This window comes from Capsicum annuum, chromosome 1, assembly GCF_002878395.1.
Source record: "Capsicum annuum cultivar UCD-10X-F1 chromosome 1, UCD10Xv1.1, whole genome shotgun sequence".
Lineage (NCBI taxonomy): Eukaryota > Viridiplantae > Streptophyta > Magnoliopsida > Solanales > Solanaceae > Capsicum > Capsicum annuum.
In genome coordinates, this window is record NC_061111.1 from 124,765,264 (window position 1) to 124,779,029 (window position 13,766).

The following is a 13,766-nucleotide window of genomic DNA, read 5'->3' on the forward strand; positions in this document are numbered from 1 at the left end:
TCCTCCAAGGAAACAGTACCATACCCATTACCCCTAAGCTAACACACAAGGACATATCACCTCACTACTACCTCGATCGTATGCAAAAGTTCATCTATATACATTCAATCAATCGCCATCACCACCTTTCTTATCACTATACTTCTATACCCATACTTTCAGCTATAAGAAATTTATACTACTTATGAATCATAACACTCTAGGTTATAATATCCCTCTAATGCAAACTCTATTTAACAATCTGGGTTCATATTATCTCTCTCATGCGCACTACTTGGATTAAAAGGGTTAATGAGGAATCTGAACACATAACATATTCTGTTTTTAACTGCATAACTCATATAGATGAGACATAAGCTTTCAACTTAGTTTGTGGAAGCTGAGAATATCATGGACTATAATTTTTAGATTGGTTTACATATCTGCAATTATTTGCATCCTTCTGGTAACAATTCTGGAAATCTTTGTACAACCATGTTACATTATGTTAAACTGGTTGTCATGGATAAAGTTGCCGTAGTTGTGTGAGGTGAAGTTAGCCATGTGAAAGCCTCATTGTTTGCCAATTAACCGACTATTGTAAGTGCTTGGTTATTATTTTCAGTACCGAAGCTCCTCGATTACAAAGTTTTTTTGTGTATATTATATTAAATTAGTTGGATGTTAAAGGTATGTTTGAAATCCCTTTAGTGCTATATAATATTTGGTTTCGAAGAAGATCATGTTTAGTTTCTTGGGCAGTTATTCTTATATTCTCTTATTCGATGTATAAACCAGGCACAAGAGGCCAATGAAACTACCACGTTTAAAGACCACAATCTCAACTTTGTCTTTTAATTGCGTCGATCTTGGTATAAAGAACTTATAAGGTGATAAACCTTTGTCTAGTTATTTTTGTTGATGTCTTTATATTCATAGAATGACCTACTTTATTCTCACGGTTCTCATACAAATTGATATACACTATCAGTTTCTGGAAGCTGAATATATCACGGTCTATAGTTTTTTGATTAGTCTACTTATCTGCAATCAGTGCATCATTCTAGTAACAATTATGGTAATCTTTGTACATCCATGTTACATTGTGTTAAACTGGTTGTCATGGATAAAGTTTTCGTAGTTATGTGAGGTGAAGTTAGTCGTGTGGAAGCCTCATTATTTGCCAATTAACCGACTATTGTAAGTGCTTGGTTATTATTTTCAATACTGAAGCTCCTCGGTTATAAAGTTTTTTGGTGTACATTGTATTAAATTGGATGGATATCAAAGGTATGTTTGAAATCCTTTTAGTGCTATAACATATAACATATCTGGTTACGAAGAAGATCATGTATAGTTCCTTAACTTTTGCAATTATTTCCCTAGGAGTTCTTACATTCTCTTATTCAATGTATAAACCAGACACAAGAGACCGATAAAACTATCATGTTTGAAGACCTCATCTCAGCTTTGTCTTGCAATTGCATCGATCTCGGAATAAAGAACTTATAAGGTGATAAACCTTTGTCTAGTTCTTTTATTAGTGTCTTTTTTTATTATTATAATAGACCTTGCCTGGGGCTTTCACCTCCCACGATGGTTAGGGGTTGAGCCATATACCACCAAGCCTTATCATAAATGAATAGAGCAAAAGAAATACAAAAAGTGAAAGATAGACCTTACCTCCAATCCTATGGTGGTTCAAAGTCAACCAGCCTACTAAGGTCAGTCGACTTATTCCCAATACTAGGATGAAAACCTAGATCTATACACTTAGAAGAGAGAATTCCTCTAAGTACAATGTAATTAGGGAATGCATAAATAAGGGAGACTCTCCCCTTACAAGAAAAGAAAAAATCACAAAGAAACAAAAATAGCTTCATAAAAAGGGATAAACCTATGATTATATAGCCTAGCTGTAGAAACAAGATACGAATATACGAGAAGTCTATTTATATGCACTAGACTTGAGTTACCACCCCAGCTAGTACAGTTGACACAACTTCTCAAGGTAGTTCTTTGATCTTCTTCAATTTTCTTCTTTTAAAGTTGATCAAGCTAATTTTGTCGAGAATAAAATGCCCTCTTATTTCTTTAGGAAGTTGTTGTACATTAAAATAATGTTGAGGTGTAATTTTCTTTGTAGAAGACTTAGTACCTCAGCAGAAGATCATGAGATCATCTACAAAGATGAGATGAATGAGATTATGTTCCTTGCACTTAGGTTAGAACCTAAAATCAGGTAGTTCAAACCTAATTCCTTTTATATGCTTAAACCTTTTCTCTTTTGGATCATTCACATTTCTAGAGATTTTTATCCTATGCTTAGTTTAGGATTTTTGTATTTACTTGGAGCTTGGAGCAAATTTGTACTAATCTTGAGATAAGAAGACATTAGGGTGACTCCTAAGTGAAGAATTGACAAATCCCATTGAGGATTCATTGGAATTTAAAGTGTGGTTTGCATTATCTTTATTTTTCACGAATCTATTTGATGGAAACTTTTGTCTATTTTTGTTTATTATCTTTATGAGTTGCTAATTCTTCCTCTTGGGATTATGTTAGAATAGGGTGTAATTTGTGTGGTTTATAATGTATTTGTGTAGATTCTAATTTGTTGATGATGAGTTTCACTATTGCTTGGTTTAATTAGTTGGGATTTGTGGGTGAAAACCCCAAACACCCAAAATAGATTTGCGGGTGAAAACTCCAAACTTTTGAAAGATCACATCATCCTTGAAAGAGGGAGGTGGATGAACTTTTGGAACCCATGGCATCCTTGAAAGAAGGAGGTGGATGAACTTTTGGAACCCATGGCATCCTTGAAAGAGGGTAATGGGGTACAAAGTAACAGTGGATAGTAATAGTTTACAATTTTTTTTCTATTTTAGAAATAAGGGTGAATAGAGAGTAGGCTATATTTTGGGCATCTTCCTAGAAATAGAGATGCCCAGTTGAGGTATTGGGTGGCTTTAATTAACACACTCGTTAGGTACTTGAAAGGGTCAAAGAGTGACATTTTTGAGACTTTGTTGACAAACTAGCCTCAAGGACTTTCAACCTAGCCTATCACATCATTAACGATTAGAATTTGCACCGAATCATCATGTTCCCATGCATAACTTGCCCCTAGGAAAGCATAATCCCAAGATCTGTTTCTAATTGATTACGCTCTAATTATTCTTAGTCTCGAATTAATCCTTTAAAAGCTCAAGAATTGATCTTACACTTTTGAGAACATTCAAAATCCCTCAAAATATTTGTATAATATGTTTGAATTTAGCAAGTGATTTGAATTTCGAACTTATTTAATAGCCACTCACATTGTTACTCGTGGATTCGATCCCGACTCAAATTTGTGTAATTATATTAACAACGATCTTCTTGCACTTAAATTGACGTGTAAGTTGAGCGTTATCGGGATCCTTTTGTCTTAAGCCTCTCTTCCCTTTGAAATAACCATACCCCTCTCCATTCACTTTAATAGAGAAGCTTCTAGTTGTTACACAAGCCATTATCAACCTCCTGCATTTGTTAGGAATACCATAGCCAATCAGCATGTCATTAATGAACTCCCATTATATCATGTCATATGTCTTTCTAAGATCTATCTTCATTAAACACCTAGATATGGCTTTCCTTCTATAATGTCTTAGCTAATCTTGACAAATAAGTACATTTTGAAAATAGTGATCTATCCTTCATAAAGGCAGCTTGGTTTGGATTGACAATACTGGGCAATACCTGTGATAGCCTCTGACAAAGCATCTTTGAAATGCACTTGTACAGTACATTACAACAGGAGATTGGACTATAATGGCTAGCATTTTTAGGCCTAGCAACCTTTGGAATCAGTGTAATCATAGTAGTATTTAGTTGAGTCAGCATTTTACCTTTCCTTAAAAAAGTAAAGTAAAACAATAGTGATTTCATCTACCACTATACTCCATACAGGCTTAAAATATCACCAAAGTCATTTGGTCTTGGACATTTTTTGTTGTTTATACTGAAAAATATAGCTCTCTTCACATCCCCTGGTGTATATTCTTGAATTAAAAGACATTGTTGTTCTGTTGTTAGCACTGGACCAACAACAACATACCGAATATACTCTCAGCAAGTGAGATCTGAAAAGGGTAAGTGCACGCAGTCCATAACACTACCTCAGAGGTGAGATAGAGAGGTTATTTTTGATAAATTCCCGATTCAAGATAAAATAATCTAGAAAAAGGAATAGTAAAAGGACAAGATACAATAGAAATTGTCACACCCAATGATATCATAGATATGATTCACCAAGTAATACAACAAACGATACAACATTCTGAAATAGTACAAGTACTATTGCTACTAACACGATTAACAAAGTCCTCCTATATACTGGCATTGACACACTCATTTCTACTATCTTTCTACCCTAATCTGTCTCTTCCATATCTTCTTATCTAGGATCATGTCCTCGATAAGCTGAAGCTGCTTTATAACATGTCTACTCACCTCCCTTCAATATTTCTCCGGTTAGAAAGAAAAGAAAAGAGAGATAGCTGGAGATGAGGTCGACAAGTTTGATAACCCACCAAAAATGTGTCGCTGGAAAAAAGGCGACATGGCGGTGGTAAGAGATAAAGTCGTCGAATATCCTAGTCGCCAGAGAGAGATGAAAACGACGTCAAAATGAGGAGGGTTTTGAGGATGAAGAGGCGGCATAACAGTATCTAATTACAGTGTAGTAACTTGTGGCGCCAGACACGCTGGGGGAAGTGGAATGGCGGACAATCGACAGTTTGTTTTTGTCCATGTGTATGTGAGAGAGATGATGATGCGCCGGCTTAGATCCCAAGAACAAAAGGTCCTCGTTGTTGGCACTGGACCATTCCTTAAAACTTTGATCTTGCTTTGATATTCCCTAGCTCATCTAGCATATGTTGATAATATTTGACAAATACTGTTGCAATGTCCTCCTGAGAATTCTTCACTTCACCCGAGTCATTTTTTATATAAGTCATTGATTGCATTAACTTCTTTTGTTTACGAATAGAGAAAAAATACTTTGTACACTCATTCCCATATTTAGTCCAGTTAGCTTTGCTTCTTTGCAGAAGAAAAGAATGAGGTAACGAAGAGGATTTCTTGAATTTCTTCCTTAGCACCTGTTCATTCTCCTATGCAAGAGTATCCAGTGGTTTGTGCTGCAACATTGACTGTTCTTTCCTCATTTCCTCCCTATCATCCTGTACGTCCTACAAAATATTGATATAGTTTTCTTTGTGGAGTTCTCTAAAAGATCTTTTTAGCAGCTTTAATTTCCTTACCACCCTAAACGTGTTATAGCCATCAACGGTCTCTCACTTCCTCAACTATACAGTGTGCTTGACAACTTGGCATTTTATCCTACCATTCTTCATTTACAAATACCCAATCTATTTTGAAATAAACTCTATTGGTGTTATGTTTATCAATCAAGTGTAATGACAGCCTGGCCAGGTTGTTCATACAACTCACATTCTTCCAAACATCCACAACTTCACAAAGAGTGATAGGATTCCTACCAATTTTGTGATCTTGATGTAGGACTGGATTAAATTCTCCAAGTAGCAACCATGGTTCTACACAACCTCTTCCTATTTGATTCAAGTAATTCCATAATGACTTCCGCTCCTCCTTAGTATTAAAAGCATACACAAATGTAGCCTTAAAATGGATTTGCAGGAGTAGAAATTTGACACTGCATGTCATGTCTCAAATTGGACACTGCGTTAAGTGTGTATATACGTATGTACATGCATTTGTATATTTTTGTATTTCACCACTCTCTTACTCCATTTATTTCATATTACTTGACCTTGTTGACATGTCACTTTTCTTGCACACTGTTTGGATGATTGTTTTTCATGGTATGGTATGATTACTAGAAGAACTATATTTGTTTTGATTGTTCCTTAAAATATGTGGTACGGTATAATTTAATTTCATGATTTGATAACTATATGAAAACTTCCATCTTATGTAACCACCGATTTGGTGGTGTCCCATGATTTACTTTTTTTCCCTAATTATGCTCTTACTTAATATATATATAATATTATTTTACCCTCTATTCTATACTCTATTATTTAACTCCACCTCTTACCCCTACCCCACCCCACCAACCCCCACCCCTTGAGAAAAATATTTTTTATTTTCTAAATTTATATTTTAAATTTTTTTTAAAATTTATGCTTATCCCACCCCCTACCCCTCAATCCATTTTTTTAAAAAAATTATTTTTTAGAAATTTTAAAACTTTTTCTTACCCCAACCTCACCCACCACCTACCAACATTAATTTTTTATTTGTTAAATTTATTTTTTAAAAAAGTTTCAAAAAAAATTTCTTACCCCCGTACCCCCTCCCCACCCCCCAAATATTTTTTTTAAAAATAAAATTATAATTATTTTCTTTCCCTACCCTTTATCCTATCCGTTCTCATTTTTTTGTGTTGAATATATAAAAATATTTTTAGAAAATATTTTTTTATTTGTGTAACGAACACAAGAAAATAAGTAAGAAATAATTTATTTTTTTAGAATTTTTTTAGATTTCATATCGAACACACCCGTAGCATACACAAAATATGCATTAAAATTTTGCACTTGTCGTAGATGGTCACGTCTCAAAACACCAAAAGAAAATGAAATTTATTACTGTAAAAAATGAATTCGATTACATTTAGTTTGATCTACTCTTTTATTGATTTTGTTAGACTTTACATGAATTTTAACTTTATATATTTACATGGCATAATTTATGAGAAACTAGCAAGAAGAAAAATATTTTACTAACAATTATTGATAAATATAACATTTATAATAATTAAGGGCATTTTAGTAATCTTACCAGTTACGATACAGTACCATACCGTCAAACTAAACAATAAAACTGTTATTAAACAACAGTGAACGATATAGTCCATCGAAACATTGTACTGTAATGTATTGAACAGTATAATACCATAGCATACAATATCATACATTATGAAACCATGACAAATCACCATCCAAACAAATACTTAAGAATTTTTAATTAGAGATGCATTTTACTAAACTAATCTTATTAGTGATGCTTTGGTACTTTGAATTTGACTACTATTACTTTATGTAGTTATTTAATAATAAAGATAAACAAAAAAAATATAATTATTTTTTAAAAAATATAATTATTTTTTTTGAATTCATAAATTGGACAATAAAGCAAAATAATTATTTTTAGTATGAAGGTCAAATAATATAAAATGGAGGGGATATTTTCTATTTTCTACATAAATAAACAATATTACATAAATTATAATTTAAAACCTAAATAAATATAATCTTTAAAAATTTGGCCTTTATTTATATCAACTATTTTGTAAAATCTGCATTGAAATATATTTATAAAGTTGATATTATCTGTAATTTTCACTTGGATAAATAAATATTAGAGTTTTGATTAGTTTTAATAAATAATTTTTTGTATTATACTAATTTAATTCATAGAAATATCATTAACTTATATACTTAATTAGTATCTCTCACTTTTTTCGCCCAGAAAATATTGTTTATATTTTTTGTAATAAAATGTTACATGAATATTTTTTTAAAATGAAAATATCATGATTTTAAAGAAGTAAAAAATGGTTAATAATGAAAGGGTACAATAGATATTTTAAAATTTTAATTACGACAAACGGGAAGTATGATTCAAAATTGAAGGGGGGGGGGGGGTTGATTTTAAAACAAAGTTTGGGGTGAAAATGATTTTCACCAAATTATTAATATTACCCTTTTATAATTATGATTTTTTAAGGAGTAATGTAAAAAGAAAAGTGATCAATCAATATGAGATAGATGTAGTAATAATAAAATAAATATTAGTACTTTTTCCGTCCTAATTAAGTGATCTTTTTAGTATTGGACATCTCTTAAGAAAATACTCATTTCTAGAAGATAAAAAATATTTTTACTAATTTATCTTTAATAAATATTTTGAAAAAAATTAACTCCTTAAGAGTTTCTTAAAACCATTTTTATTTAAAGAAAGATAAAATTAAAAAATATTATTAATATATTTTTAATTATTTAATGAAACTTATTTAGAAATAAAATAAAAAGGTCAAAAGTGCAAGAACAATGGGAGTAATATGATTAATAAACAATTTGTATAGGTCCAAAATAAGAAAGAGAAAATTGGGTTGCGCAGTTGCCATGACGTGGAGCTCACAATGGTGATGGCTAGTACTTTTGTGATGACGCGCAGCACCCAATAGCCTCTCTCCAAGTCAGCAACAAAACGTTACCGGACAATTCGAGTCACCATCTTTTGTCACACTCTCCAACACAAAACTTGATATGCAACTGCTTCCGCCATTAACCAGTTAAGTTCATCTGCCTGTATAAATAAATTACCTCATTCCACCACTGAAACCCAGAGAGAGAGAGAGATTGAAAACTTTTACCTCAATTTTGAAAGCATCTGTTCTTCCGTGAAATTGAGTGGTCTTTGATCATTTATTAGGAAGAAGGAAAACATGTTTCTGGTGGATTGGTTCTATGGAGTGTTAGCATCACTAGGGTTGTGGCAGAAGGATGCAAAAATCTTATTTTTAGGCCTTGATAATGCTGGCAAAACCACCTTGCTTCATATGTTGAAAGATGAGGTTCTTTTTCTACTTCTTCATTTTTATTTTCACTCCTTTCCTTTTACCATCTATCAAAGAAGAACCAAGAGCAAATTAGAAGTAGATGACTATATAGGTGATACCCCCTCTGTTCCAATTTATGTGGCGCAACTGAAAGAGTCAATCTAAGTCTTTCCGTGATCGAGATTTTTTTTTTTGTCTTTTAATTGTTGTGATTTGTAATACTTTTTTACCTATATATAAATTTTATTTCAAAAAACTTGAGAGCCTTTTTGTGCTTTTGTTCGAATTCACGGATAAAGATTCGAACTATCAAACATAAACAGAGGAGTATTGATTAGTTGACATAAGCTTAGTTGTTACATCACGTAGGTGTTCCTCAAGATCCTTTTAATGTGCTTAGAGACATAATAACTATGAGTTCTAAGAATTTTTTGAAGTTTTATAGAACCAAATGGGTGTTAATAGATGGAACTGTTGAAAGTTGCTTTAAGAATGCGACTGTTTTTTTCTTTTTTCTCCCGCAATTTTTTTACGTACAATCCTAGTTAAATTAGGAGTCCTATCTTTGGTAGGAAACTGATTAGTTATTCCAATTTTGGTAGAAATAGGTTGTTTCTTTATCTCATTTTTAGTTGTAATAGCAACTATTTAAGTTAGCTAAGTTGATGATCAATATAGATGATCTTTCAATAAGAAAATAATCACTCTCTGCATAATCTCTTCCTCAAACTCCATCTCTATTTCTGCGGCCAGCTTTAAATTGAATTCCTGCTTATTTCTCTTTAACGGTTTTAAACCAACAATTGGTATCAGAGCTTTAATCTTAAGGGACCTGTGAGTTTTTGCATCAATCTGATCCAGTGGATACCATGAACGGAGAAACAAATTTTTCTTCAATGGCACCACCAACTTTCGATGTAAAAAGTTATCAAATCTGGGCAGTTAGAATGCGGATATATCTACAAGCTTTGGATCTCTGGGAAGCTGTTAAAGATGAATACGAGATACCTCCCTTGCCGGACAATCCCACGGTGGCGTAGATTAAAACTCACAAGGAGAGGAAAATGAGGAAATCAAAGGCAATGACGTGCTTATTACTGCAGTTTCATCTAATATCTTAATTCGTATCATGTATCTGCAATCAGCGAAAGAGATATGGGATTATCTCAAGATTGAGTATGAAGGAGATGAAAGGAGAGGGATGCAAGTGATGAATCTGGTACGTGAGTTTGAGCTGCAAAGGATGAAATAAAGTGAAACCATAAAGGAGTACTCTGACAGACTTCTTAATTTAGCAAATCGCATCAGATTATTGGGTTCCACTTTCAATGATTCAAGGATCGTTGAAAAAATCCTAGTAAAGGTATCTGAAAGATTTGAGGCTACCATAACAACCTTAGAAAATACTAAGAACTTGTCTAAGATCACACTTGCAGAGCTCTTAAGTGCTTTTCAAGCGCAAGAGCAACGGCATGTTATGAGACAAGGAGGAGCTGTCGAAGGTGCCTTACCAGCCAAGCATCACGATGATGGATGTTCTATGAAGAAGAAGAAAAATAAGTACCAACCAACTGATGAAGAAGGTGCAACGCACAACAACAAAAACAAAACAGGTAGTTTCCAAACTACCCTCCTTGTAAGCATTGCGGCAAGCTCGGACATGCATCTTTCAAGTTTGGGAAAGGCCTGATGCTAAGTGCACTAAGTGCAATCAGCTTGGGCATGAAGCGATCATCTGTAAGAACAGAACTCAGTAGCAAGATGCAGAGGCTCGAGTTGTTGATGAACAGGAAGAAGATCAACTCTTTGTCGCATCATGTTTAACAAGCAGTGTCTCAAGCGAGTCGTGGCTGATCGATAGCAGATGCACAAATCATATGACTTGCGATAAAGATATTTTTAAAGATTTGAGGCCTACTAAAGTTACAAATGTTAAAATCGGCCATGGTGGTTATATTCCAGCAAAAGGAATGGGAACCATTACAATTGAAACACAATCGGGCATTAAAACAATTTCTGATGTTCTTTATGTACCCGATTTGGACCAGAACTTGTTAAGTGTTGGTCAGTTATTAGAAAAAGGTTTCAAATTGTATTTCGAAGATAAACATTGCTTGATCAAGGAAGCATCTGTACAATACCTATTTAAAGTCAAAATGAGAGACAGAAGTTTCTCATTAAGTCCATTAGAAGAAGAGCGTGGATTTCACCAGTTGTGTGTGGAGCCACCTCTGCTAAAAGAAGACATTCCACCTGATGATGAAGGTTGGCTTTGTCCTGGTTGCGATTGCAAAGTTGACTGCAGTGACTTACTTAATGATCGTCAAGGAACAGATCTTTCCATCACTGATAGCTGGGAGAGAGTATATCCCAAGGAAGCTGCTGCTGCGTCTGGGGAGAAACTAGATGATATTTCTGGACTTCTATCGGATGACTCGAAGGATGATGACTACAACCCTGAAAATCCAGATGTAAATAAAAAAAATAATTCCGAAGCTGAGAAAGCGTTCATGACGGAAGGAAAGGTTGCTACGGATCCCGTTGCCATTGATGCACCAGGAGGGTTACTTTTTGAATGGTGGTTCGTGTTTTGGGACATTGTCATAGCACGGACAAATGAAAAATATTCTGAAGCAATAGCGTACATAGAGATGCAGCAGATGAAAGCAAGAGAGCATCAACAACAACTACAGATCCAGCAGATGCAACTCATGCAACAACGAAATGCCCATTTACAGCGAAGGGATCAAAATCCCTCCCTTGGTGGTCCTATAAATGCTATAAATGCTATAAACCCTGAAGGCATGATGGGGCAACCATCTGCCAATGTTTTGGCCATGAAAATGTACAAGGAACAAATGAAGCACCCTCATTCCTTGGACTCAAAGACAGCTTCACCTCTTATCGATCCCAGTAGAATTACTCTTCTTAAGTCTGCATCTAATCATGCAGTTGGTCCAAGGTAATTCGGGGAGCATGTCTGCAGCATTGCAGCAAATGCAAGGGCGCCCTCAGATGACAGCGGATATTAAAACGGATGTTAACTTGAGTGGTTCTCAAAAATCTTTACCCATGGATCCTTCATCAATTTATGGTCAGGCCATTCTACAGTCGAAGTTAGGACTCGGTGGTGCAGGCTTGAATCAAGGTGTTACTGGTTTACCATTGAAAGGCTGGCCGTTAACTGGAATTGACCATTTGAGGCCAAGTATAGGTTTGCAGGTGCAAACGCCCAATATACAGAACCAAAATCAATTTCTTTTGGCATCACAACAACAGCAAGCTCTTGCACAGGCTCGAGCACAAGGACAATCAACAACAGATGTCACTCCTTGCAATAGGACTTCTAAGAAGCTTCTAAGGCAAAGAATTGGTGTTTGCATTTCATAAAGCAAGGAGGAGTGTTGAAAGTTGCTTTAAGAATGCAACTGTTTTTTTCTTTTTTCTCCGGCAGTTTTTTTACATACAATCCTAGTTAAATTAGGAGTCTATCTTTGGTAGGAAACTAATTAGTTATTCTAATTTTGGTAGAAATAGGTTGTTTCTTTATCCTATTTTTAGTTGTAATGGCAACTATTTAAGTTGCTAAGTTGATGATCAATATAGATGGTTTTTCAACAAGAAAATAATCACTCTCTGCATAATCTCTTCCTCAAACTCCATCTCTATTTGTGCGGCCAGCTTTAAATTGAATTCCTGTGTTATTTCCCTTTTAGCGGTTTTAAACCAACAGGAACAAATCTCTACTTCTACACACAAAAAAAAAATGCTTGTTTGTTGTGAATGGCGAACTATATACTTGCATCTGAACGGAATGAATACAGAAGATTCATATAACTGACCTCAACTAGCTTCCAGTGGAGTGGAGTCTATTGTTGATATGTGTATATGTGGAGTTGATTTTGAGTACATGGTGTTTATTGATGGAGATAGTAAATGTATTGTATGCTTAACAGCTTAAGAGGTTGAGTTATTGAAACCAGTTAAAATGTTTTATTGGTGTTACTATTTTGCTTATAAGGATGATGCTTTGTTGCTGACAACATTCATGTTAAAATTGCTGCAGAGATTGGTTCAGCATCAACCTACACAGTACCCCACATCAGAAGAGTTGAGTATAGGGAATATTAAGTTTAAGGCTTTTGATCTAGGAGGACACCAGATTGCTAGAAGAGTCTGGAGAGACTACTATGCCAAGGTGAACAATTATATGGTTAAGAGCAGCTGTTTACTCATTCCAAAACGGTCACTTGCAACTTATGCGTTATGTACACTTGTATCACATTGATCATTTCGGAAATACTACCTTTGTTGAGCTTTTGGAGGATGGTGCAATTGCAACATTTTGGTTTTAATCAGGGTCAATCCTGTGCATCAGTAACTCCATGTCTTTTTTGGAAAATCAGTATTGACATGAGTGCTATGCAAATCTGTTGTAACTACTTTCAAAATTTGCGTTTCCCATACTTAACAGCTGTTTGACAAGCAAGTTTTCTCGTTTGCAGGTGGACGCTGTTGTTTATCTAGTCGATGCATATGACAGAGAGAGGTTCCCAGAGTCAAAGAAGGAACTGGATGGGCTTCTGTCAGATGAGTCGTTGGCAAATGTCCCATTTCTCATTTTGGGAAACAAGATTGATATACCATATGCTGCTTCAGAAGATGAGCTGCGTTATCACTTGGGCCTAACTGGGGTGACCACTGGTAAGGGCAACGTCAACCTTGCCGATACTAATGTCCGTCCAATCGAGGTTTTTATGTGCAGCATTGTGCGCAAGATGGGATATGGTGAGGGCTTCAAGTGGATGTCACAATACATCAAGTAGAGTTTACCACAAAGAACTTGTTGGCGAAGTTCATCTTTTGATCCCAACCAGTTGGTGGGCAAGAACAAAGAACAACTACCAATCAGGAAGGTAGCATGTCGGGTTACATTGTATTGGGATAAAAGCTACAGCTTTGCACTAGCTTCTTTCTATTTTTACCTTTACTCTTTCTGATAGAAACTTTGTACAGGGAAAGCACAAAAACGAAAAAAGGGCAGTCCAATCATTATCAATCTATTCCCCTGTTCTTTTACCTTGCAATATTTGGCTCATATCTTGGTAATAAAGTCGGGCGTTGTCAA

The 13,766-nt window shown here is 34.7% G+C and overlaps 1 protein-coding gene across 1 annotated transcript; it reads left to right on the top strand.

Annotated features, from left to right (window-relative positions):
• The first annotated feature begins 8,175 nt into the window (after positions 1–8,175).
• LOC107878923 (GTP-binding protein SAR2) lies at positions 8,176–13,725 on the top strand. The gene is made up of 3 exons (XM_016726102.2): positions 8,176–8,653; positions 12,705–12,836; positions 13,144–13,725. The coding sequence occupies exons 1-3, from the start codon at positions 8,525–8,527 to the stop codon at positions 13,462–13,464; spliced, it is 582 nt and encodes a 193-aa protein (XP_016581588.1). The 5' UTR covers positions 8,176–8,524; the 3' UTR covers positions 13,465–13,725.
• The last annotated feature ends 41 nt before the right edge of the window (positions 13,726–13,766 follow it).

Bases quoted from the DNA above. Each gene is read 5' to 3' on its own strand.
- LOC107878923 (XM_016726102.2), top strand. From the start codon at position 8,525: ATGTTTCTGGTGGATTGGTTCTATGGAGTGTTAGCATCACTAGGGTTG. The intron at 8,654-12,704 runs GTTCTTTTTCTA...AAATTGCTGCAG, and splicing joins TTCATATGTTGAAAGATGAG to AGATTGGTTCAGCATCAACC. The intron at 12,837-13,143 runs GTGAACAATTAT...TCTCGTTTGCAG, and splicing joins GGAGAGACTACTATGCCAAG to GTGGACGCTGTTGTTTATCT.